Below are 25,456 nucleotides of genomic sequence, written 5' to 3' on the forward strand. Positions count from 1 at the left end.
ACATATGCGGCCAATAGGAAGGCCAGAAGATATCCGCTAACAACTCGACCGGAAGTCGGACATCAGCGAAAATCCGGCGCTAAGTCCATGTTTAGTGACGAGAGCATTCTGTAAAGCCCTTTGTCAACGTGCAATATCTCTACCAGAAAACTATTAAAAGTCCCAGCATGCCTTCGGTCAAAGTACCAATGAATCCACGAATCATTCAACAATCGTTCCAGAAGTCTTTACGACATGCCGGTGTTCCAAGAGACGTCTAATGCAGCAAGGGAGCTCAGGATCCTTCCTTCTCGTGCCCTGCCCCTACCAAGACTCTCAGCCAAACCGGAACCCTTGTCGAGCGCAGAAGAGAGTCGCGAAGTTGTTGTCATCGGCGTAAGTATGGAGACGGGCGTCAAAAAGAATGTAATGACTGACACTTTCGCGATAAGGCTGGGCCAAGTGGTCTTTTCTTAACCTTGTTGCTAGCCCGATATGGGCTTACTGGGTCCTCACTACTTTGTTTGGACTCAAAACCCGGAACATTAAAGGCTGGTCAAGCAGATGGCCTACAGCCTCGAACATTAGAGGTCCTCCAGTCCCTTGGTATAGCCGCGGAGATTATCGATGAAGGCTGTCATATGGAAGAGGTCGCCTTTTGGAATGCAATATCTGCGAGTTCGCAGGAGAGTCCTAATGGTGCCAAGAGAGGCATTGAACGCTCTCAATTTGTACCTGACGTGAGTGTGCCTGCTCGCTTCCCTTTCGAGGTCACGATCCACCAGGGCCGTATCGAGCGGATACTCGAAGAAAATCTCCATTTGTATGCGCCTAAGGACACGATTCGGAGATCTCATCGTTTCCTCAAGTACATTGTGGAAGATCCCAATTCCGAGTTTCCAATTCTTGTGAATTATGAATACGACGATATTGATGGCAGCACAAAGCAAGGATCCGTTCGCACGAAATATCTTGTTGGCGCAGATGGTGCAAGATCGCAAGTACGAGCGTGCATGGGGCTGAGCCTACAAGGCGAGACAACGGATCATATATGGGGAGTCTGTGACTTTGTTGCGACTACAGACTTTCCTGATATCCGCAAGCGGTGTGCTGTGCATTCCGATTCAGGGTCAGTCATGGTTATCCCCAGGGAGCAGATTGCCACCGGCGAGTATCTTACCCGCCTGTATGTACAAGTCCCTGGGGAGGTAAACAAGGATGAAGATCCTCGAACAGATAAGAAGTCAGCCGACAAAAGGAAACGTGAAGCTGTAACACTGGACTACATCTTCCAGCAGGCACGCAAAGTGTTTTCTCCCTACAGCATTAATATCAAAGAAGGGACCACACCAGACTGGTGGGCCGCGTACCAGATAGGCCAACGAATAACGCCGAAGTTCTCTGCGAGAACTCCCGACGGTATTGACAGAGTGTTTATTGTTGGCGATGGTAAGCTCAGGCCTGAACTTTTCACTGGACGGACACACTAACAGTAGCAGCGTGCCATACACATAGCCCAAAAGCTGGACAAGGCATGAACGTTTCTATGATGGACTCTTACAATCTTTCGTGGAAACTCGCTCACAGCATCCACGGATTGACACCGCATATTTCACCAGGAGTGGCGGACCCAATACTAGAGACCTTTGAGTCGGAGCGCATCGAGATTGCCCGCCAACTTATCGAATTTGACACAACCTTCTCTCACATCTTCTCTGGTAAGCTTGGTGCAGCGGATTCTGCAGTTTCAGGTCTTACGCATGAAGAATTCCTCCGTGTCTTTACGGAAAATAGTGGGTTTACAAGCGGATGCGGTCTTCAGTATCAATCGAGCATATTGATTCGGACGCCAGTCAACCCTCAATGCATTACAAACGGTCGATTCGGTGGTGCATTAATTCCAGGGAAACGTTTGCTCAATGTCGAGGTGAAACGTTACGCGGATGCGACTAGGCGTCAATTACATGACGGTACGCATTCACCAACTTACGGTACCAACAACTGGCAGTTCAGCTAATGTGGATCAAAGAAATGCCTTCATTAGGCCGATACCGTGTTATCATACTTGCAAGCAAGGATCTTCTTGACAAATCCGGTGTCTCTCAATCAGCCTTAGTGTTATGCAGTGAGATCATTGAACAGTTTCCTGCAGGCACGATCGATCTTGTCGTTCTTCACCCTTTAAAGGAGCGATTCGAATGGACTGACATTCCCCCAATTGTGAAGCAGCTTGCTGAGATGCGGACATATGGGTTGTCGCCGAAAGAAGATGCTTATGAGATACTTGGTGTATCAAAAGATGAAGGACTTATTGCCATAGTGAGACCTGATGGGTACATTGGGACGCTAGTTCCTTTGTCTGTCACTAATGAGGCGGAGGAATATCTTCGGTCCTGTCTTGTCTATAGATAAAATGTCTTTGATTTCTTGAATAATATATTGGCATGCAAAACAAGGGACGCGGTGTAAGTCGAATCTTACTTTTGGTACCCAAGTAGCAGGTCGCGTCCCCTTAAACTCCTTCGCGTTCCTAACATTAATCGAAACCAGCACCCAAGATTTTGCCAGGGCACCATGGAGAAAGACATGATTTGGCGCCTCACGCACATCCTTCCTATCGACCTCCCCATCTCCCTTCACCAAACTGACCTCCATCCACCTCGTCACCAGCACAGCACTAAACTCCCCAACCTCCCTTGAGGCAAAACCACAGCATCAGCAGGATGCCCAAATAGAATTGTAAAAACATCCCCGCCTGTTTCTCTCTTCAATATGTACTCCGCTGCCAGCGACACCACATCCACCAGCTCACCCCATCTCAATATCAACCTGCTCGTTAACCGATCTCCCAATACCCTTCACCTCCTCACCAAACTCCTTGACTCCCGGCACATAAGACCTACTACGCGCTTGCAACCCCGCCACCATCTCACCACTCACACCCCTCTTCGTCGCCACTCTCATTTCCTATGCTTGGGTCTAGATTCGAGCCGAGGGGCCACTCGACGTAAACGGCTTTGGTCACATGGATAGTGGGTATGGCTGTGTTATAGTGGTGAATGACACGCACACTGGCGATTGCGAGGACGATGTCTGGGGGGTTGGCAGGGTCCTTGGGGAGGTTGGGGCGGTTTATGGGTGCGTGAGTGGAGGAGAGATTGGGGGGATTGGGGGTTTGATGGGGAGGGAAGGGATGAGATACTTTACGGCCCAGGAGGAGCCGGGACTCGCTGAAATGTGTGCGGTGCTGGAGTTGATACCGAGGAGAGTTACACAAATTGGTGCCATGGATGTGATTGAAGTAATCAATGACTGTGATTTTTTGAATATGTTTAGCGTGTAGCGTGTCAGACTGTTTTTCTCCCAAAAGAATGGCCGGATACTGATCAGTAGATAGTTGAACCTTTATATTTCGATCTTTCTTTCATGCTACTGCTATATTCTGGATACATACAATCATGCAGTGCCCAACTTACTGGTATAAAGCATCCAATTGTTCTGGACGAAGTTGCGAGGAGTAATGACTTTGATGTGTGGAATGATAGCACGTTCCTTCCTTCCGGATAGTCCAGACGCGACTACAGTCAAGATGCCTAGTACCACTCTATCATTTCGAATATGTACCACATACGCTCTAAACACGATTGGTAATTCCATTGAGTTAGTACCGCGAAGATCGTTCCGTACTACTGTCCCGGTTTATAAAGATGAAATCCCACCTTCTATAATCCCTGAACAACACAAGGTCGCTGCTGATCATACACAGATTGGATCATACATCAGCCATGAGAGCCTTGTGGTACAAGTTTTAAATGATATAACAGACCCCTGGATATGTATGGGATCTGCGCCAACGTCCATGTAGTTGAAACCGAGAGTAAGTGCCTTGACTGAGTTGAGTATCGGGTATCGCGACAAAGAGATTCACTTCCTAGCCATGAGGTTAAATAGCCATATCACAGTGACATTTCAATACAAGAACATCAGGTATAATCAAGAGTTGTCCTGATGTATATAATAAAAGAATCAAAAACCATCCGAGTGCACGTACGTTGAGTTATTAGTGAGCATTATGATGTTACTTCCAGTAACTAGAGCAAGGCAAAACAAAATCTCTCTTCTCCATCAAAATGTCAGAGTGCCACATGTTGACTATCCTAACCTGCTTCCTCCTCATTACTTGTATGTTCCTTGAGCCACCACTCTCATCTTCAATCCGTCTCTGTAGATGCTGACCATGCAGTCACCTCACAAGCCCGCACTGCCACCCCCGTTCTTGCCCTTCCCCTTCGCCCTCTTCCGGTCTTTCGTCTTTCCAGTCTTGGCTTTCGTCAATTTCGCTGGGACAACACCAGCCCGTTCGTAGACAATCTCTACAGCGTTCTTGACATCATCTTCGCGCAGGACAGGGTCTTTGGCCTCGCCCTCCTCCTTGTCCAGACGCATGACGAAGGCTTCACTCAATACTTCGCTCGCAAGACGTGGCTGTCCAAGTGTCATGGACGAGAAGACGGCGAGAGCGGATACGGTCGAAGGGGAAAGCGACGAAGAAGTCAAGTGCGACTTTGTCGCCAGAGCAGCAACGTGTTTGGTGTTCTGTTTGAGGAACGCATCGAGATTAATGTCCCACCGTTCCTCGATGAGGGTCTCGGAATCAGTGGTAGATGCTGGCGTGGTATCCAGCTCCTGCTGGGTGATAGCTGCGAGATCTTCTCGTACCGCACCACACTCACGCGTGATGCGTAGCTTGTTTCGGGTCGACGGTTTTGTCTCTACCAGGCTGAGAATATGGGCGGCCTTTTCGCGGTCGATGAGGTCCTATGTGGTTGAAAAAGCCAGTTTAGTATACAACACCAACCTTGAATACACTTACTCTTCCTCCCTGCCCTTCCTCTCCTGTTCTCCACTTACAAAAACAACAACATGAAAAACGTCAAAACGAAAACTCAAAACAGCAAAACGACGCTATACAAAAAAGGGAATGTGACAGGGGGTTTTCTTACCTGCCAGTCCATTCCATATCCCTCGACATCGATGTCGACATCCTCGCCTTCTTCACCAGCGTACATAGCGTAGCCGTACGCAGCATCCGGCAACATGGTCTCGGTCGCACTCGCAGCAACAAGCACACGCTCGTTATCCTGCAGCGTTTTGCTAGGATCGCTGATCGGCTTCGCGTCGACGGTGTAGAGTGCTGCGAACTTGAGGTCCAGCGCCAGACGCACGCCCTGGAGGACCTGCTCTGGCTTCTGATACGCACCGATGACAAAGTTGTCAAGGGTCTTCGAAGTACTCGGGCAGTGAAGCTGTATGTGACACATAGTTTGTGCGTTACTTCTGTGGTTAAGTGAGAGTGTTTGTGTTTGTGTGTGGGCTGCGTGCGGTTGAGTGCAGAGGCGAGACAAGCGGATAGATGCAGTACTTCTTGAATTTGGTGTGGAGTGAGAAGAAGGTAAAAGAAAGCGTGAGAAAGTAAATACACCCACACGAAGTGTGATTTTTTATCTGTGTGCGCGTGACTCTGGATAGTAAACGAAGTGAGAGATGAAAGTGAAAGACAAGGAAAAGGCGCCCGCAATCAGGCTCCCACCTTCACCTACCTCCCAACAACGCTGACAACAAAAGCCTCGCTAAAGACCAATTCACTTTGAGACCTCAATCTCAAGACCATCCTTGAACTCCGCCTCAAGCAGCTCATCGCCCCCGGCCGTAGTAGGCCTAGCTACATAGCCCGCAATACTAACATCCCAACCCTCATCCTCTGCCGCCGTAAACCAGTTAACCTCTCTCAACGGGCGCCTCTCAACCTCTTTGCCCTGCTCATCCCTCACGATCCAGTAAATCCACAGACTCTTGCCGAGCTCATCCTGCTCTTTGCGTGCTTCAATCGTAGCAGTAGGCTTCGTTCCATTGACAAACTCCGGCATGGGAACTAGGGACCAGTCGGCCCAGATGTCGCAGCCAACAGTCGCGACGAATGGTTTACCAGTGTAGAATTCGATGCCAGTCTTGACCCATTTTGTAGCGTTTTCGGCGACGCCCTCTTTGGTTAGGTGGAGGACGAGGCCTGCTTGATCATATCGGCGGAGTTCGTTAGAGGGTGGGAGAGCGAAGGTGATCTTCGCGCGCTGGAACTGTTTTAGGGGGTAGGTGGGGAGGGTGGAGGGATAGAATGCGGCGTTGAAGACGTTGGTGGAGGGGGGTTTGCGCCAGATGTCTGTGCCTGCTTGGGCAGAGAGGTTGAAGGGTTCAATGGTTTTGATTGTCGTGCTGCCGGACATGGTGGATGTTGCAAGGTGGGTAAATAGAGCAAGGAGCGGTAGTGGTGAGATCATTGTAGTTGGGAGACGTCAAAAGGACCAAGCCTGGGCTTTTATACTTCAAGTTACTACATCCGGACGTGAGGAGGATGGTACACTGGGGTTTTGTCCATTGTGCATGATTGGTAGGAAGTCGGAAGACTTGTTGGTTTACGTACAGCATACACCGTTATACGAACTGATTCTTGATCCTGTTACCGGTTTTCGGGTGTGTCAACCGGAAATCCCGATAGTCTTGTCTACCACACGGTACGGTAATGCAGATCTAAGACGGGACAGCGGGATATCCTCGGGCAATGGAATGCAATCATTGACCACAGTGTACAGTTTTAGTGCGAATCTGGGATCGAAAAGCGGGGTATCCTCGGGCAGAGAGATGCTATCACAGTCTAATGCCAACCGGATATTCTTCACCGTTGCACAGCGCAAATGCCTTGCTGTGCATTTGAGAATGACTCAGGAACTAAATGCCCACGTTTTCACCAAATTTGGGGGTGGCTGAAAGGTGGATTCAGCTGCGCTTACCAAAACGAGCGACCGATTGCGAGATATGCTTGGCATGTCAATAATGGCCGATGATACAACCACCAGGGCAAAGGACTGCGAACTCTATTCTGATCCACCATACATGTGATATCACACGATCTTTTGTTTAGTCTAACAACAGTCATCTCTCGCCGTACCAGAATTTCATATCAGTGTGAAAGCAGAAAGTCACTACTAGTCGACAGTTCAACGCTTGGACACGAGTTATTGGAAGGTGCACCGGCCCATTCATTCGCAGGTATATACAACTCAAACTTGCAAGTTCTTCTATTTCTTCTCTTCTTTCGGTGGCTCTGGCTTGGGTGTTGGCAGTTTGAACTGTAACTTTGTTAGGCACTGGCAGCAACGTTTGGACAGAGGTAAAACTCACGTTCTCTGGCTTGAGATCTTCACCTGGACCAACCTGCTCCCATGCTGATGATCCACCGCGGAAGTTCCTGAACGCCTGCGTCATTTCAAGTGGCTCCACAACAATTCTCTTCTTCTCCTCGTCGTATCGGATCTCAGTGTATCCAGTCATTGGGAAGTCCTTTCGCAGCGGGTGTCCATCAAAACCGTAGTCTGTCATGATTCGCCTCAGATCTGGGTGTCCAACGAAGAAGACACCAAAAAGATCATAGACCTCGCGCTCGTACCAGTTGGCGCCATCGTAGAGATCACACAGACTGGGTACTGGGGTCGCCTCATCGGCATATGTCTTGACTCTGATGCGCGAGTTATGGCGGATACTGAGCATGTTGTACACGACCTCGAATCGCTGGTCCTTGGTGGGGTAATCGACAGCAGTAATATCCGAGATTTGAGTGTATTCGGCCGCAGTGTGGTACTTGAGGAAGGTGAAGGTGGGGATGATACCGGAGGGAGGGATATAGATGGTCAATTCATCTTTCCAGACGGAGAATCTGTATCGCTGTCAAATACTGTTCTTCCCTATCAGGCCGTGCAGCATACTGTTGGACATATTTCGGCAGACATGACATGATGTACTGTCCGTACTTGTGGAGTGCCTCGCCCTTTTCTTTGAGGCTCTCTGTCGGGTTGACAATGGGGGCCTTGAGCCCGCTAACCGTGTCGCGGGGAGCAAACTACAAATTATGTTAGATGAGACCCGATATCTGCTACCATCTGCCGTTCCGTACCCGCATGTTTGGTGTATCGGAAGCGGGTCCCGCAACTTCCTTGGGCCGGAGTGCCGTCGAGGCAAAGGTGCGCATCGCATTGCGGGAGCAGCTCGAGGCGCGGATGGCAGCGCCCAATGGCCGGCCTACAGCTAACCGCATAGCCATTGTTTGCAGAGGTATTGGTGAGGGGCTACGCGATGTGCAGCGGGGAAGGGCGACTTGGGGTGGAGGTATCGACGACGTCGTGAAGTTCGCAGCTCAACCCGCGAGACGCATGCTTATGTAAGTAGCGTGGAGCGGAACCTGGTGTGCCATCACGCAGCTGCAGCCTCTTAACCCCCATCACCTCCCGTGGATCCCTCTTACTGCGACTGCGACAATCCGGCCGGCGTTTATTTGTACTTCAGCGATTTCCTTGCAGGCCTTGTGTGCTCGTCACCCCAGGTCTTATCCCACCCCCGCATTCATACCACGACTGCCCTCGGGCACCACCCTTACGCTCTAAACCACACCTTGCAACACACAGCCACCCTTCACCATGTCTCGGGTACAGCAAGACCAGTTCGTCGATGATGACGAGGAAGAGTGCTGCCCTCTATGTGTCGAGGAGTTCGATCTGTCCGACAGGAACTTCCGACCATGTCCTTGTGGCTACCAAGTGCGCTTCCCTCGCCAAAACTCGGTGAAGCTGTCCCAAGCCGCCATGCTAACACGCGTCTCAGATATGCCAGTTCTGCTACAACAACATCAAGACAACCATGAACGGCCTTTGCCCCGCCTGCCGCCGCCCCTACGATGACTCCACAATCGAGTGGAAGACCATCTCTCCCGAAGAGTGGGTCCCCTGCTCTTCCCCTCTTTGAATACCTTCTGACATTGGGCAGGATGGCACAGCACAAGCAGCAAATTGCGCAAAAGGCCAAGAAGAATGCGCAGATGCGGCAAAAGGAAGCACAAAAGGCCGAAGCCGACTCGCTTAGCCGGAAGCACCTTTCTGGCCTCCGAGTCGTCCAGAAGAACCTCGTATACGTCACAGGTCTTACGCCAACAATACGCGAAGATGAACTACTCAAGACGCTACGTGGTGAGGATTACTTTGGCCAATACGGCAAGATCTTGAAGATTGTCGTGAGCAAAGCCAAGGAGAATGCACAGCATCAACAGTCAGTTGGTGTCTATGTGACGTTTGCTCGCAAGGAAGATGCTGAGAGATGTATCAACGCCGTTGACGGTTCGCAAAACGGCGACAGAGTGCTGAGGTATGCAGCAGCTCCTTCATGCCATGTGTCCTCTAAATAACTGACATGTCACAGAGCACAATTTGGTACTACCAAATACTGTTCAGCCTATCTTCGCGGTGAGACTTGCAACAATCGCAACTGCATGTTCCTGCACGAGCCCGGTGAAGACAATGACAGCTTCACCCGCCAAGACCTTTCCATGATGAACTCGATCCAAACGCAACAGCCATCCCAATCGTCAACGTCACGAGCCGCACCTCCTGCGCACCATGGGCCTCCTGTAGCCGCTGCGACGCCAATGCATCGACAAGATAGCACGGATACGTCAAGTTCGATACATGACGCACCTGGTCTGCCCGCCACTGCGAATTGGGGTAGCAAAGCTCTACTAGAGCGTCGTGCAAGCCGTTCAACAACCGCTTCCAACAACGCTAGCCCTATGGTCACGAATGCGGTACCCGCACAAGCACCGAAGGCACCCAAGCCAGTAGAGGCTCCGAAGAAGAAAGGAAAAGAGAAGGAGAAAGAAAAAGAGAAAGAGAAGGAAAAGGAAAAGGAAAAGGACAAGGACAAGGACAAGGACAAGGAAAAGGAGAAGGAAAAAGAGAAAGAGAAGGACAAGGACAAAGAGAAGGAGAAGGAGAAGGAAAAGTCTCCGCAAGTATCAAAGTCAACAACATCCGAGTCTACTACCGCATCCGCACCCACGGCTACCACACGCCCCTCCAAACCCCGCAATCAGGATTTCCCAGACTTGCTCAAGATCATATGCTCGCCCGACTTCAAGTTTGTGTTCTCTAGTGCAGTCCTTTCTGAGGAAGAGTTGAAGGCTGTGACCGAATTTCCTCAGTTGCTTGATCCAAACGGAGGCGCAAAGCGGCGCGCAATGAAAGAAAAGGAAAAGGAACTTGCTGCGTTGCGGGAGGCAGAGGGTGAAGTGAAAGTAGCTTCCCAGCAGCAAGCGCCGGCCGCTGAACGAGAGGACAATGAGGCTACTGCGGGGGGTAGCTTACAGTTGGGCGGGGAACCCGAAGATGGACCTGACACAAGCACCAACCATCTCGGCCAGCATGCAATCGCACCACCCGGTCAACAGGGCTTTGCTGGGAGCCTTTTTGGGCAGAACACGCCTCTGACCGAGGACTTTAGCACTCTTGGGTTGAGCAACAGAGGCTTGACGCCACAACAGCAGCAGCAGCTACTGCTCTCCAACTTCAAGTCTGGCACTCAATCCGCTGGCCTGCTAGGCAACATGCAAAACACGCAGCCTCAGCAGCACGGAATGACTGGAAATGCTTCTGGGCACAACAGACACACTTCCCGCTTCAGCTTCGCCAACGACAGCGCTTCGGCTTCGGCGAATGTGCAGCCTGTGGCGAACCAGAAACTGATGAATCAGCAAAATTCGATGATGCCAAAGAACGCCAATCAGTTCAACCCAATGTCCCAGCATCAGCCACTAGGCGGACAATTCTTCACCAACGTGCAAGGGCCGCCTCCAGGACTGAAGCCGACTGGCACACCTCCTGTCAGCGGGACTGGTATGTTCGGTCAAGGTCACGGCTTTGCTACTGGCGGCCTTCCCTATGGGACGGGTGCCACTGCAAGGAATAATAGTGATGCGATGTATCAGGATCTGCTCCGCAGCCGCAACATGGATGGTGGTGCTAGGCTAGCTGATGCTGGAAAGCGTGAGTCAATGTTTCCTTCTTTCCTTAATCAACACTCCACGACCTCTACACCTGCCCCTGCCCCTGGTCTTCTGAGCTTCCCTTATGGGCCTTCGCCTGGCGCTTACCAGGAATCTGGTTCGCAGAAATCTAAGAAAAAGGGCAAGAAGCACAGGCACGCAAACACCTCTTCTTCTGGAGGAGGTGGCCTTGCTGATGTCCAAGACCCGAGTATCTTGCAGGCAAGGCTGCATCAAGGCGGCATGGCTGGCCAGGGCTTGTATGGCCAAGGTCAAAGCGGGTTTTCTTCGCTTTATTCAAATAACAACTACGGCGGCGCTGGACGATGGTAGTAGTTTTCTTCTTCTACATATTGGTCGGCCAGTTGGCCAGATATACTGTCTTAGTACTTATTGCAACGGTGGCTGCATGGCGTTTTCGGTTTACACGGCGACTGCATCGGCACAGACTCGGTGCTCTGACACTGGCATGCCTGGCGTTTTGATTGGGCTACACTGTCACTGTCAAAATTTCTTGACGCTGCCACGTCTTTACGGCATTTTTTCTACGTCTTTCACGTTTTCTTTCTCATTTTTTTCATATATGGGTTGTTTGCGCTGTCCTGCCGATGCAAAGGTCAGCTTCTCTCGTCGTCTTCGTCATGGCCATCGCATGTACGTAACTACCCCTCCTGCCGCGATCAAGTCGGCATGCTTACTTTCTAATAGAGAGGTGGCTGCACTATTTTCTTGCCTTGCCAGTGACGAAGATGCTCGAGAGACAACCCTTGTAGCCTGATGTATATTAAATGTTTTGCCAGCACCACTACCTTGACCATCGTCTGGCGGCCGCCGTGGTCACTAGACTCGTTTTGGCATTGCGATTGTTTTGACTCGTGCGAAAAATCTATACTGACACCTCTGTGTAGATGATGTACCACTCAATGCAGAGGAGCAAGCATCCATCAATGTCGATGCGCTGGTTAATGACAGCGACAATGAGCCCATTCGAGCCATGCCAATCACTCCACTTAGCAGCCACTTCCTTGAGTACTCTCGTCGATCCACTCCTACCATTCCACCTGGTTTCACAGCTCCGGCTATTCCAAAAACTGTCATTGAGGAGTCTCGTGCTCGGCCTGCATCTCGGCCAATGTCTAGGACTGCATCTTCAAGCATTACACCGGCTGTGCCTGTCATGCCTGTTACGCCTGTTACACCGATACGAACATCAACGCCCAGTAAGGCTGGCAAAAGTAGGCAAAAGGGCGATTCTGCAGAGCCGGCAACACCTACCGCAACCCATGCGGCAACTCCTGCAACCAATACTCAACCCACGACACCCTCCAAGGTTCCGACACCCAAGGAAGCTGTTGTCTTCCCACAAACCCCCAAGGAGCCTACACCGAGAGAAGCCTCTAGGAGAGTCAAGGGTGAAGCTGAGACATCCAAAACTGCGCCCGAAACAAGAAAGTCCATATCAGAGGCAGCTACAAAGGACGTGCCCAAAGCAAAGAGCACTTCTAAAAAGAACCAAGGTCAAGCACAGACAACTCCCAAGAAAGAGCCGCCGAAAGAACCCATACAGACTCCAGTTGCTGCTGCGACCCCTACGTCTTCTACGAAACGACAGCCTCCAGGCAAGCTCGATATTGTAGCGGCGACTAAATTACCAAAGGACGAGGGATCTCTAGCTGCAGGACCAGGCAAAGCAGATTCTCAGGCGAAGCATGATCGTTCGGTATCGGTTACAGCAGCCGGCTCGGTGCCTCCAAGTCCTGCTGCCGTGGGAACAGGATCTCCAATTAAGCGTGCGGGACCACCGAGGACTCTTCGTGTTGTTGCAACACCAAAGACTGAAGTCCCACCACCCTTGTCTGCGACCACAGCACCGCCTCTCCCGCATATTCCGACTGTTGATAAACTTCGATCTAGGCAGGCGAGCATCGCCTCGGTGAACCAACCAGGAACTCCTGCAAGCGAACTGATATCAGACACTGCTTCGATCACGTCTACATCTTTCTCTCGGGCTAGCTCGCCTCCTCCCGTGGTTGGAAAGGTCGGTACCGCACCTGTGAGGAAGAAGACCAAGTCACAAGCCAAGAAAGATCGACAAGAACGCAAAAAGCAGATAGAAGAGGAGCAGCTCGAAGATAATAAATCAGATGTTGAGGTCGTGCAAGCTCCTATCATTGGTCGCAAGAAGAAAGCAAAGAAAACATCAACCAACTCGAAGCCTGTAGCAGTAGCAGCCGCAGCCGCAGCCGCAGCCAAGAGTCAACCAGCTTCGCCCAAGCCTGCTACGGTTGAGGATGAGCATGCTGAAGTGCCAACAGCCACGGCTCATAAGGCCCCCTCAGCAAAGGTTTCTGCTGCAGCTACGCCCGAACCAGAGCCGGAACGTGAAGAGTCAAAGGAAAAGCGCGAGCATACTGCACAGTCCATCATGACCGATCTACAACGCACCGGGGAATTAATTGCGTCTAATCTTGAATTCTTCAAGCCGCTATCGTCATCGCTCACTCACACAACTCGCAACACTCAAATGGGCGGTGCGGTTGCGCCTCCGGACTTGAAACTACACTTTTCCGAGGCGGACTTGGAAACATTGGCTAAGAAGAAACCTCTGCGCCTCAACAGTCAAGATGGAAAGTCTGAATCAAGGACTCTGATCACGCCAGGCGGAAAGTTTTTCTGGGGACTCAGTGAAGAGCTGGAGACAAAGGCACTTGAGCTTGAAAAGCGGATTGACGAGCTCAAGGGCCCTGGCCGTTTCCATGCTCGAAAACAAGCAGCACACAGCCATGGTCTGGGCACGCAGACGAACGATGTCCTGCCGGCCATTGCGACAGCACTCAAGGAAGCAGGCAAGAAGCTAAACACTAATGGCGGACAACAGATGCCGAGGCTTGATGTTCCCTCTGGACTATTGGGCTCAACGAACCTTCCTTTGCCCCCAGTACAGGGACAGGATGCATCAGTTACACAGGCTCCAGTGTCACAGCAACAACAAACACCAGCAGATGCCGGCGGTTATTTGAACCAATACGTGCTTCCCCGCACCGACAACCCGCCACCGAACCAGCCACGCCCTGAAATGGCTGCAGTCGGCGGACCGCCTGGTGCAGGAACGGCAAACATGTCTGTCAATGCAAATAGGTTTGCCAAGGCAGCAAAGGCAGTTGTTGAAGGGGGTGCAGTGGGAAGCACCGAGATTGATGGCATGGGATTCATGGCTGCTGACAAGCTGGGAGGCGTCTTTGTACAAGGTCTTGAAGCACTTGTAGGAGCCGGCCTTGGCTACCAGTCGACGCAAGAAGTGGGTCTTGACAGCAACGGTAACATTATGCTTGGGCAAGGCGCGGGCGGCCTGGATATGCAGGGGCTGATGAATGCTATTGAGACGACAGCGGGCATGGGTGGATACAGTGGTAACGCAAGAAGAGGAAGAGGCAGCGTGTTGACCATGGAAGAGGCGGAACAGGCAATGCAGGCAGCGAGAAAGGAGCACGATGTTCTGGAGAAGAAGCTGTCAGCACTGATCAAGAAGAACAGGAAGCTGGCATTGGGAGCAGCAAAGTGAGGGATTGGGTTTGGCAAGCCGAGTGGTATGCACGTGGATCGTATAGCATTACTCTATCAAGCACAGGCAAAAAGATTATTGTGTAGCGTGATCGTGTTAGGCTGGCGATGGTAGCGCCGTGCAGCAAAGCCGACTAGAGCAAGCAATGCATTCGTATCAATGGCAACACGTCGAGCAGAATATGTGGTGAAGCTAAGAATAGCCATGTAGAGAAGAAAGGGGTGCAGTAGAGATGCACCTGACACGAGGCGGCGCGTCAGTGATTCGCCCGGCCAGCTCACCGCCAACGTGGGCGGCATCTTGTCAGGGTCCACCAGCTGGTTCCTGGGACGAGGCCAGATTCTCAATTGCTCCCGCACCACACCTTTTTGTGCCTCTGAACTCTGTGCACAACTCTCTCTTTCTTTTTCTCTCCCCATCCACCCCCGCACACACTGAAGCCCGCGCCAAGATGAGTCTACAGCCGCCGTCCCTCGCCATGAGGTCCAAGTCGCCCTCTGGCGGCTCCACAAAGGCCGTCATTCTGGTATAGAGCACCCGCCGCAAGAGTCCAACGGCCATGTATACTCACACGCGCAGGTCGGAGGGCCCTCTCGCGGTACCCGCTTCAGGCCGCTGTCCATGGAACTGCCCAAGGTATGCATACCCCTCTGCCTCCGTCGGCCGCACCCCGCTGATGATCCCACAGCCGCTCTTCCCCGTCGCCGGCCACCCCATAATTGAGCACTGCTTCCGCGCAATCACAAACGTCCCCGATATCAAGGAAGTCTTCATTGTCGGCTACTATGAGGAATCCGTATTCCAGCCCTTTATCAACGCCGTGTCGACCAACTGGCCACACTTGAGCGTTAAGTACCTCCGTGAATACCAGGCGTTGGGCACTGCTGGAGGTCTCTACCACTTCCGTGATGTCATATTAAAGGGCAAGCCCGAGAAGCTTTTTGTTCTCAACGCAGATGTCTGCTCCTCATTCCCGCTCGTCGAAATGTTGAAGCTGTTCGAGGACAAGGACGCCGAGGCTGTCATGCTGGGCACCAGAGTCGCAAACGAGGCCGCCTCCAACTTTGGATGCATCGTCTCGGATGCGCACACCAAGCGCGTGCTCCACTACGTCGAGAAGCCCGAGTCGCATATTTCCAACCTGATCAACTGCGGTATCTACCTCTTTGCGACCGAGTGCATCTTCCCCGCCATCCGCAGCGCCATCAAGCGACGGACCGAGCGCCCACGACTGCTGTCATATCCCTCCAACGAGAACCTCGAGTCTTCCTTTTACCAGAACGAAGACGACGACGATAGCAAGGAGAATGCCGTCATTCGCCTCGAGCAGGATGTGCTGTCGGATATTGCCGACAGCAGGCAGTTCTTCGTCCTTGAGACAAAGGACTTTTGGCGCCAGATCAAGACTGCGGGCTCTGCCGTTCCCGCCAATGCTCTGTACCTCGCCAAGATGTTCCAGGCGGGATCAGAAGAGCTTGCTGCTCCCTCTGCCAACATTCTGCCCCCAGTCTACATTCATCCCTCTGCTCAGATCGACCCAACCGCCAAGATTGGACCCAATGTCTCCATTGGTGCTCGTGTCGTCGTCGGCGCTGGTGTACGTGTGAAGGAGTCCATTGTGCTCGAGGACTCTGAAATCAAGCACGACGCATGTGTGCTATACACCATTATTGGCTGGAACAGCAAGGTCGGTGCGTGGGCCCGTGTTGAGGGTACGCCAACACCCGTCACCAGCCACACTACTAGCGTCATCAAGAACGGTGTCAAGGTTCAGAGCATTACCATCCTCGGTAAGGACTGCGCCGTCGCAGATGAGGTCCGTGTGCAGAACTGTGTCTGCCTGCCATACAAGGAGCTGAAGAGGGTAAGATATATGATTATGAGTATATTAAGGGCTTGACTAATTTATTGAACAGGACGTCTCCAACGAGGTCATCATGTAATTTGATGTGAGACTTTACGGTACGCTATTGATCAATGATAATGAAGGGATGACAACACGGGGATCTGTAGTGAATGATTAGGAAAATAGCACCGCTAGGGGGGCGTTTAAAAGAGAAATCAAGATACCACAATCTATGAGAGATTTCAACCAAATTCTCTCACCATCAAAACAGGGGCCAAAGAATATGTGCACATGATTTTCTATGACCTATGTCAAGTATCGTCAGTTTATGTCAAGGATGTTCAGGGCTACCCGCGTCTAAACTCGATAGGGTATCGGCGTTTGAACATTGCATCTTGTTACTTTGCCAACACTTACACTCCTCTGTCATGCTTCATAAAAAAATCGCGACATCAGGTGATACCTAGCACCACATCACCCCCTCACGCTGAAAAAAAACCAAGGTCTCCGTAAAAAGTGAACACCAGCAACCTAGAGACTAGTGAAAGTTTCTTATCGTCAAACTCGCCCTTGAACCACCAAACTGCCATTGAACAGCAATAACTTCAAAAGAAAAAAGAAAAAATAGAGAAGAAAGAAGAGCCCACCATGTCCGACATGCACGCCGCCCTCCAAAAAGCGCGGCACAAACTCCACAACAGCGACAAACCCTGGACCACATCCCCAAGTCTCTCTCCCACACGCTCTTCCCCCTCCCCACGCTGCACAAACAATCCCATCTCACCACCACCCACGTCCATCCTCCCAAAAATCGACATATCCCCCTTCCTCAACCCCTCCTCCCCAGCCTCTTCGCGCCGCCAAACAGCCCAAGCCATCAACGCTGCCTGCACAACCTACGGCTTCTTCTACCTCACCGGCCACGGAATCCCCCAGTCCCAACTCGACTCGGTCATCAGCCTCGCCCGCCAGTTTTTCGCCCTGCCCTTGTCTGAAAAGCTCAAGATTGAGCGCCTCGATGCGGGGACTCGGCAGGGTGGCGACGGCGCACGCGGGTACCAGCGCCTCTGCACGGATGATGAGGGTGGCGGGTTGCAGGATCTACAGGAGGCTGTGGATTTTTATGCCGAGTGGCCGGAGGAGAGGCGCGAAGAGGGGGATGCGGGGCCCGGGAGCGTGAAGAGTCTTCAAGGGAGGAATTTGTGGCCGAGTGAACCGAGAGGGTTGAGGGGGGTTTACGAAGAGTATATCGAGAGGGTGGGGGAGGTGGGGGAGGCGGTGGTGAGGGCGATGGGAGAGGCGTTGGAGTTGGAGTTGGAGGGGGAGAGGGAGGTTATTGAAAAGGCGTGTAAGGGGTCGTTTTGGGTTGTGAGAATGATTGGGTATCCGCCTTTGCCTTCTCCTCCTTCTGAAGGGTTTGGTTCTGGGGGTGGGGAGGAAGGGGAAGGGGAGGAGGAGCAACAGCAGTTTTCATGTGGCGCACACACAGACTACGGGTGTGTTACTCTTCTTCTCTCTGACGATACACCCAATGCACTGCAAATCCAGCTTAAAGACGGGACGTGGCTTAATGCTGATCCTGTCCCCGGCGCGTTTGTAGTCAACATTGGGGATATGATTGAGCGGTGGACGAATGGGTTGTGGAAGAGTACTCTGCACCGGGTTATTCATCGGACGGGGGATAGGTATAGGATTAGTGTTCCGTTCTTCTACGAGCCGAATTTCTACGCGGAGGTTGCGCCCTTGGAGACGTGTGTGAGGAGGACGGGGGGCAAGAGGGTGTATGAGAGTAGTGTGTATGGAGAGCATTTATTGACGAAGGTGTTTAGTAATTTTTATTATAGTAAGAGGACGGACTGGTGAGTTCACTGTATATAGATATATGTAATTACAAGAAAGACTTAGATACCCCCCTTGAGATAGTAATCCAAGGGATATCCCAACCAAGCGCACTGCTCTACATCCTGGTATCCCGTGCTCTTGCTCGGCCAGTCTAGGAAGCGTATTTCATCGCCACTCTGACCCGTTGCATCAACGGCTTTCCATGCGCCGAATTTCTTCGCGCCTTCAACCTCCTTCTCGTATCCCCGCACGTCCAAGTAGCTCACGCTGGGATTCGGGTCGCCGCTCCGAATGAACGAGGCAAAGTATCCAGTGGTAAGCTGCTCACTCCACAAGTCCTTTGAGTCGCGGATCGTCTGCAGTGTGCCGAATACCCAGTCCGTTTCCGAGCCATGGATACGAAAGTAAGGATTCTCTGGGTTGTTGTTGGCGGGCCCACCGAGGCCATCGGGGTCGTAACCGCCAATTGTGCGCTCGAATTGGTAGAAGTAGGCTTTTTCGAAGGCGCGGGAGCGGGAGCCAGAATACACGGTAGATTGGTCAATGCAGCGGAACATCTTGTCTGTGGTGATACGCTGGGAGACATTGAATGAGTCGAGTGTCAGGTTGCCTGTGTTGATCAGGGGGAAAAGACCAGAGTCGATGACGCGCTGGGCCCATGTGCTGTTGATGCTGAGGGCCTCTTGGAGACCCTGGCTGTGGTTTGAGATGGGGGTTTTGGGGTAATTAGTGAATGAGGCGCCGTCGTCGCGGGTGACTCCAAACATGACGGGAATGTGTGCCGTACTAGCGTTGCGAGTTGTGAGGATGAGGTTGGATGTATCGACGTAGGTTCCGTCCTGAACGACATAGCGTGCGACCGTATTGAAACCAACTATCTTTGCTGCATCGACTGTTTTAAGACACGCAATCTGAGCAGATAAGTCGGTACTGTTACAGCCCGCTGCAGCAAAGATCTGCTGGCCCGCTTTCTCATAACTTTCCTCGATAGTGAGGTAGGTTGAGTATGTTGTCCCATAGTCACCGTCGAGGCCCAGTGTCTTGCCTCCTCCTAGATTGGACATGGCAATGGCACCTTGGAACTTGCCAATGGCCTTTGGTGAACCTAGATGCACACGCACTGAGCCGGCGCCCGCAGAGCCACCAGCGATGGTGATTCTCTTGGGATCACCTCCGAAGGAGGCAATGTTGGCAATGACCCATTCTAGTGCCACCTGTTGGTCCTGGATACCAAAGTTTCCTTTGATATCAGTTCCTGGAATGGCAAGGAAACCGAGCGTAGAGAGACGGTAGTTGATACTGACAACAACCAGGTCTTCCTTACTCGCCAAGTTTCCACCGTCGGTAAGCGGATCTGAACCGACTCCTCCTGTGAATCCTCCACCGTGAATCCAAAAAAGAACCGGTCGAAGGTTTTTCTTGGATCCTGATTTAGGAATGTATGGCGTCTGGATACCCAAAAACAGACAATCCTCACTTCCACCACCGCCCTGAATACACTGTGACCCGTGCTGGGTAGCTCGAATAATCTGGCCCTTCTTAGAGTAGATAGAAGAGTACTGGAAGCGCTTTGGTGTATCGGCATATGGGATGCCCAGGAATCGGAACGACTTTTGGTTGCGGTACCCAACGAACGTGTTGCCTCCTGATGCTACCGAGACACTGCTGCCCTCGACAAATCCAGCGTTTCGCGAGCCATTGTTGAAGGATTGGGTGCACAAAACTGGCAGTTGTTTGCGAGGCGCCGGAGAGGACAAGTAGCTCACGCGATCGCCCACTGAAACGACGCCGTTGTCGATGTGATAACCCTGCTCGGCGTCGCTATATTTGGCGTAGTCTTGGTATGAGAGGGCATCATTAAAATCGTCCTGATGCTGCTCAAGAGCAGCTCGGGTGATGAGCTTCTCGTTCAAAGAAGCGCAAGCTGCCGCTGCACTGGCTTGAGGAACCGGATCAAGGACTATAGCGCCAATGTGGTTCTTGTCGTCTGATCCATTGAGATTGTTCTGATAGACGAGTGTCAAAGAAGATTTCGCATTTGACACGCCAGCGGTAGCGTTTGACGGAGCTACTGGAGAAGCCTGAGAGACAGCTGCCAAACCAGCCGCAGCAGCGGCAACAAAGGTGGCTAGTACGGTCATCTTGAATGTCAACGAGGAGACTTGATCGACAGCTGGAGTATTGTCCTCGTGCATCTTGGCCTTCTTATACAGCCCCGGCAACCCGGATGTCGTTAGTGTCGTAATTTATCAACCGTAGCGCCGGTGCTAGGCAGTGGCACTGTGCAAGAGGCTATCCAAATCAAGCCTTTGAACACCGGTTTACCCCAGGAACCGATAGGTAGATCAATGCCCAGGCAGGGGCACTGGCAAAATACTAGTTAGTACAGGCGGGTACCGTTATGGGGATGGTCAATTCCAGCACTATCCCCGTCTCAACACGTGTGACAAGGTCATGATGGATTTCTGCATACAGCGTGTGGTTTGAAGGACATCCCGACAGGTTACCATGCAATGAACAAACATTTGCTATGTTTTTGAGGTCGAAGGTGCTAATGTCGCTGCCAACCGAGTTCCAACAGTGATGTATAGGCTGCGATCTGGGTCAAGGCGGTAGTATTTAGCCGTTTAGCCAGCATATACGGTGGTTCAAGGAGTGATCCGTAGACTAAGAGGCATTACAGGGGTCGGAGTGGAGGTAGTTGCGATCTACTCGCGGGGTTTAGGTTTTCGGGGTGGGAAAAAAGCACAAGTGGATATGTCATGGGGTAATGGCCGGGTACAATGCGGGGAGTCGACCAGAACGGAGATTTGCCGAGTATGATGTTAGTGTTATTAGCACAACTCACGTTTGAATCCAACGCCTTCCACTTTCTCGCCACAATCTTGTCTTCAGTCGAGGTGCAACGTGGACATTCACGCTTCTCTTCGAATCTCTGTGTTGACGAAGCAGAACTCAGACCGCCCTTTGTATAAGAAATCTTCGTACTGTCTATGATAAACCGACTCTTCTGGGAAACTTGGCCCAGAACTGGTTTTTTTTTCGCAGCTCGTGTCAAAGACCAAGTCGCGTGGTATTCGTTGCAACTTCTGCTTGGAGTTACAGGTGCGCGCAAACTGTAAATATGGAAGTTGGCACGCAACCCAAATTTCTTTATGTATCTTGCACATGGTACTGGAACTGAGCTGGCAGCATGGTAGTTGGGCTATGGCAGGGATAGGATATCGTAGGGCATCGTCTTGTAGGATTCGCAGATGGTCTTGTCTATCGCGGTGGGTTAAGTTAGGGGGATCGGTAGCTGCAACACTGTGGCACAGCAAATGCTTGTCTGGAACACGAGAACTCGAGTTCGAGCTTCACATCCTGCTCTGTGTCAACGCGAGTCAAGACAACACAAATCCTATAATATGTTGTTTTTGATACCTAAAAAAGCAGCAGGTGCTTCTTTGCCCAATGCACCTTGATATGGACGCAGTAGATACGATCATTGTATTGTTCAGGAGCAGGGATTAAACCGGGTCATAGCGGGTATCATGTTTCTTGTTTGTTGAACAAGCAAATAGCTACTTTGCAGCCTTAAAGCTTGGGGGCGCAATATGCGTTCGCATGAAGACAGCGGGTGTCTGCATACAGGGTTATCCACGTCTGGAGAGACAGGGGTAAGTTTGATATGTAGCAAAATCGAGGTGACGTCAAGTCATCGTTCAAACGCCAGTATGTTATCATAAGAGATGCCAACATTCCGGTATACTATATGCAAGTTGCTCTAGCTTGAGTATCCTAGAATTGTCAAAATTGTAGAGTGCATGCGTTGGATCATGGGATTACAAGCGCCCTTTCAGACCGATCCAAGGCACCTAAGGCCAAGCCATGGCTGTTTCACTGAACAAAAAGACGGGGACTGATGGCTAGGAGTACATGAATATGTGTGTGTCGTCTCAAAATTGATCGCCATAAGTAACATGTCGTGAGAGCCGTGGAGGGAAAAAGCAGTTGCGAGTCACATGTCAGGGCGGCCCGAATCGTCAGTAGCGTATACACACTACATAGATATGTATGATTTTGCATCTTCGCATCTTATACCTGATGCGCACGATTACTATATGCATGTCTGCGCAATTTTCCGTTATTCCCGCAAGCCTACTGCGCAAGAGTAGCACAACATAGTGAATATCCTTGTCCAAGTGCCACATGCTGTAACACCGCCGCACCGCCGCACCGCTATTCGTCCCCGTTTGGTGTAGTGGTCACGGTGGAGCCCCGGAAGCCCGGAGCAGAGACTTCCAATACGGGGGGCTATGTTTCCGACGTGTCTTGACATTGGCGCTGGAGAGGACCGCTATACGCTCCAATGATAGCCGTTACCATGCAAAAGGAAGATTGGCTGCAAATTAGCAGGATGCCTAACTGTGGAGACATGAGGCTGAGCACCCGCCGCATACCCGTAGAAGGATAACAGTAGATGGTGGCCTGAAGGCAACACAGCATCATTTTGCTGACCTCGCAGGAATGGCGATGGTGTCTCAAATATGGGCAAAGGAGACGTTTAATGTCGATGATGGTGTGGCGGATGCTAGGGAGGCTCCTATCCTATCCCTGGCAGCGCTCCACAAGAAATTACGCGCTACGAGTGTGCCTGACGCACGCACAGAGTTGATGGACATGAATGGTATCCGACATAGCCGGTACGGCGATCGAAGGGGCAATGCAGAAAAGACAACAACAACAACAACAGCGGTGCGGACGACTGGAAAGGCGGGCACGCGACTGTCAGCATGTTGCAGTTGACTACTCGGGAGTAGTCTGTCATAAATAGAGCAGGCTAATAGGAGATCGCCAGGGTTCCGCGACTCCAGCCACACCAAAGTAGCTCCTCTATGCGGACCAACGTACGGGATGAGGTCAGACCAGTCTCTTAGCGCTTCCTGCGCTTCCAGGCGTTTGATCCAAGAGCCATGGTCGTCCGTTGTGTGATTGCAACATTTAACATGGCCGTCCGCCGCATGCCCAGGCGGGCTCACTTCAATCATTCTACTGACCCCCTTACCACCTTGGCACTGAGTGTCTCGTGATACTACTAGGATGCGGTGTTCTTCTCTGCTGTCTGCTTCGGCACTAGCCAGCCTAGCGACCTGTAGGCGACACACCCAAATTCAACCCATGAACCGCTACTGACGCAGGTACAGCATCTGCCCTTGGTCCTCGCGATGCCAGAGTCGCCCCTCCTACCAGCCATGTAGAACCATGGAAGCGTGCCACCCCACAAGCCCCCAATGGCTATGCTCCCGCCGAAGTTAACTGTCCCTCGACACGCCCGAGTATTCGATCCGCCGATAGGCTCTCCGACGCTGAGACACAATGGCTCAGGAAGAGAAGGCCAAACACAATAGAACCCATGCGTGCTTTCTTACAAAGGGCGAACATCCAAGGATTCGACGTGAACCAATATCTTAATACTCATCGCGACAACACCACGGCCCTGCCAAACATTGCAATCTCCTTCTCCGGCGGCGGATACCGTGCCTTGCTCAATGGCGCAGGTGCTCTGGCAGCATTCGACAACCGAACCTCGGGCTCGACAAATGCCGGTCACCTGGGTGGCTTGCTGCAGTCGGCTACCTACGTCTCAGCCCTGTCTGGCGGTGGATGGCTAATTGGAAGCATTTACGCCAACAACTTCACTTCGGTAGAGGCTATTACCAAAGAGGGCGAGAACACTCCTATCTGGCAGTTCCAGAATTCGCTTTTCACGGGCCCCCCCTCAAGGGGCATCCAATTGCTCTCAACTGCCCAATACTATGACAACCTAGTCAGCACCGTCGGGGACAAGGCCGATTCCCCAGCCGGTAGATTCAACACCTCCATTACCGATATTTACGGCCGTGGCCTATCGTTCCAGCTCATCAACGCAAGTGATGGAGGGCCTGGTATGTCCGCAAGCGCACCATCCAATGCTCTACGCTAACTCCTCTAGCTTATACCTTCTCCTCTATTCAAGATGACGCCAAGTTCTCATCTGGAGACGCGCCCATGCCTATCCTTGTAGCTGACGAGCGCGCGCCTGGAGACTTGATCATTTCCCTCAACGCTACTGTCTTTGAGTTCAACCCTTTTGAAATGGGCTCTTTTGATCCCACCACATTCGGTTTCGCTCCGCTCAAGTACATTGGCTCAAACTTCAGCCAAGGACAGCTTCCCCAGAACCAGGCATGTGTCGCCGGATTCGATAATCTCGGGTTTATCATGGGAACCAGCAGTTCATTGTTCAATCAGATTTTCCTCACGTTGAATAGTATCCAAAATATACCCGATGTTCTCAGGAGCCTCGCCACTCGTATTCTGGAAAGGATTGGACGCGACTCAAACGATATCGCAGATTATACGCCCAACCCTTTTTACCAATATCACAACGGCACAAACCCTAGCGCCTCCAGCCAGCGCCTCACGCTTGTAGATGGCGGCGAAGATCTCCAGAACATTCCTCTCAACCCAGTCATTCAGCCCGTGCGTCAGGTTGATGTCATTTTTGCTGTCGACTCGTCTGCCGACACTGTTGGAGAGCAAAACCCTTCCAAAAATTGGCCCAACGGCACTGCTCTTATTGCCACTTACCAGCGTGCGGGATCGCCAATCATGAACAAGACGTCTTTCCCTTACATCCCAGGTCACGATACATTCGTGGCCCTTGGTCTGAATAACCGGCCTACCTTCTTTGGCTGTAACAGCAAGAATGTCACACAGGGTAACAATATTCCTCCTCTCGTTGTGTACCTTCCCAACGCTCCCTATTCCTTCTGGTCCAACGCCTCAACATTTGAGAAGCTCTCGTATACCCTTGAAGAGCGAGCTGGTATGATCAAAAATGGTTACGAAGTTGTGACCCAGGCAAACGCGACACGTGAGGGTGCCAACAACTGGCCTACTTGCGTTGGATGCGCTATTCTTTCTAGGAGTTTGGAGCGCAACGGCCAGGCTGTGCCAGACGTGTGCAATCAGTGCTTCCAACGATACTGCTGGAATGGCACCACAGTTGCCAATGCGGTGCAGTACAATCCTCAGATGATCATTGCAGGAGCCAATGCCACGCAGAGGAGCGGTGTGAGCAGTTTTGTGCCCAACCTCTTTGTTCTTGCTCTGGCAGTTGCTGGTTCTGCCTACATGATGATATAGGCTTTTATTTTCTATCTTTGTACTCGTAGAATGATGACATATTTGCGATGGTTTAGACATTGCATGTTTCTTAGCGTCGGAAGCAATCATGATACCTCTTTCCCATTATATAGCAATCATCTTTTGACTTGTATTCTGA

At 51.6% G+C, this 25,456-nt stretch overlaps 10 protein-coding genes across 10 annotated transcripts; 6 read left to right on the forward strand and 4 right to left on the reverse strand.

Moving 5' to 3' along the window:
- Positions 1-234: 234 nt before the first annotated feature.
- Positions 235-2,391, forward strand: COCMIDRAFT_8539 (uncharacterized protein; the record flags this gene model as incomplete). Its single annotated transcript, XM_007693491.1, has 4 exons — positions 235-375; positions 432-1,428; positions 1,479-1,949; positions 2,009-2,391. 4 exons carry the CDS (start codon positions 235-237, stop codon positions 2,389-2,391), a joined length of 1,992 nt encoding a protein of 663 aa, XP_007691681.1.
- A 1,836-nt stretch (positions 2,392-4,227) lies between these two features.
- COCMIDRAFT_8540 (uncharacterized protein) lies at positions 4,228-5,300 on the reverse strand (the record flags this gene model as incomplete). Its single annotated transcript, XM_007693492.1, has 2 exons — positions 4,228-4,797; positions 4,983-5,300. 2 exons carry the CDS (start codon positions 5,298-5,300, stop codon positions 4,228-4,230), a joined length of 888 nt encoding a protein of 295 aa, XP_007691682.1.
- Positions 5,301-5,621: 321 nt separating this feature from the next.
- COCMIDRAFT_105217 (uncharacterized protein) lies at positions 5,622-6,260 on the reverse strand (the record flags this gene model as incomplete). Its single annotated transcript, XM_007693502.1, has 1 exon — positions 5,622-6,260. One exon carries the CDS (start codon positions 6,258-6,260, stop codon positions 5,622-5,624), a length of 639 nt encoding a protein of 212 aa, XP_007691692.1.
- Positions 6,261-7,112: 852 nt separating this feature from the next.
- COCMIDRAFT_105214 (uncharacterized protein) lies at positions 7,113-8,131 on the reverse strand (the record flags this gene model as incomplete). Its single annotated transcript, XM_007693503.1, has 4 exons — positions 7,113-7,163; positions 7,216-7,747; positions 7,797-7,930; positions 7,985-8,131. 4 exons carry the CDS (start codon positions 8,129-8,131, stop codon positions 7,113-7,115), a joined length of 864 nt encoding a protein of 287 aa, XP_007691693.1.
- Positions 8,132-8,504: 373 nt separating this feature from the next.
- On the forward strand, positions 8,505-11,230 carry COCMIDRAFT_105223 (uncharacterized protein; the record flags this gene model as incomplete). Its single annotated transcript, XM_007693504.1, has 4 exons — positions 8,505-8,624; positions 8,689-8,801; positions 8,851-9,225; positions 9,280-11,230. The coding sequence occupies 4 exons, from the start codon at positions 8,505-8,507 to the stop codon at positions 11,228-11,230; spliced, it is 2,559 nt and encodes an 852-aa protein (XP_007691694.1).
- Positions 11,231-11,538: 308 nt separating this feature from the next.
- On the forward strand, positions 11,539-14,459 carry COCMIDRAFT_8544 (uncharacterized protein; the record flags this gene model as incomplete). Its single annotated transcript, XM_007693493.1, has 2 exons — positions 11,539-11,551; positions 11,806-14,459. The coding sequence occupies 2 exons, from the start codon at positions 11,539-11,541 to the stop codon at positions 14,457-14,459; spliced, it is 2,667 nt and encodes an 888-aa protein (XP_007691683.1).
- A 451-nt stretch (positions 14,460-14,910) lies between these two features.
- COCMIDRAFT_105254 (uncharacterized protein) lies at positions 14,911-16,402 on the forward strand (the record flags this gene model as incomplete). The annotated part of the gene is made up of 4 exons (XM_007693505.1): positions 14,911-14,985; positions 15,039-15,095; positions 15,148-16,323; positions 16,376-16,402. 4 exons carry the CDS (start codon positions 14,911-14,913, stop codon positions 16,400-16,402), a joined length of 1,335 nt encoding a protein of 444 aa, XP_007691695.1.
- A 551-nt stretch (positions 16,403-16,953) lies between these two features.
- On the forward strand, positions 16,954-18,168 carry COCMIDRAFT_105249 (uncharacterized protein; the record flags this gene model as incomplete). Its single annotated transcript, XM_007693506.1, has 1 exon — positions 16,954-18,168. The coding sequence occupies one exon, from the start codon at positions 16,954-16,956 to the stop codon at positions 18,166-18,168; it is 1,215 nt and encodes a 404-aa protein (XP_007691696.1).
- Positions 18,169-18,206: 38 nt separating this feature from the next.
- On the reverse strand, positions 18,207-20,288 carry COCMIDRAFT_105224 (uncharacterized protein; the record flags this gene model as incomplete). The annotated part of the gene is made up of 1 exon (XM_007693507.1): positions 18,207-20,288. One exon carries the CDS (start codon positions 20,286-20,288, stop codon positions 18,207-18,209), a length of 2,082 nt encoding a protein of 693 aa, XP_007691697.1.
- Positions 20,289-23,229: 2,941 nt separating this feature from the next.
- COCMIDRAFT_29489 (uncharacterized protein) lies at positions 23,230-25,317 on the forward strand (the record flags this gene model as incomplete). Its single annotated transcript, XM_007693498.1, has 3 exons — positions 23,230-23,281; positions 23,334-24,074; positions 24,122-25,317. The coding sequence occupies 3 exons, from the start codon at positions 23,230-23,232 to the stop codon at positions 25,315-25,317; spliced, it is 1,989 nt and encodes a 662-aa protein (XP_007691688.1).
- Between the last annotated feature and the right edge of the window lie 139 nt (positions 25,318-25,456).

This window comes from Bipolaris oryzae, assembly GCF_000523455.1.
Source record: "Bipolaris oryzae ATCC 44560 unplaced genomic scaffold scaffold_168, whole genome shotgun sequence".
NCBI classification, from domain to species: Eukaryota; Fungi; Ascomycota; class Dothideomycetes; order Pleosporales; family Pleosporaceae; genus Bipolaris; species Bipolaris oryzae.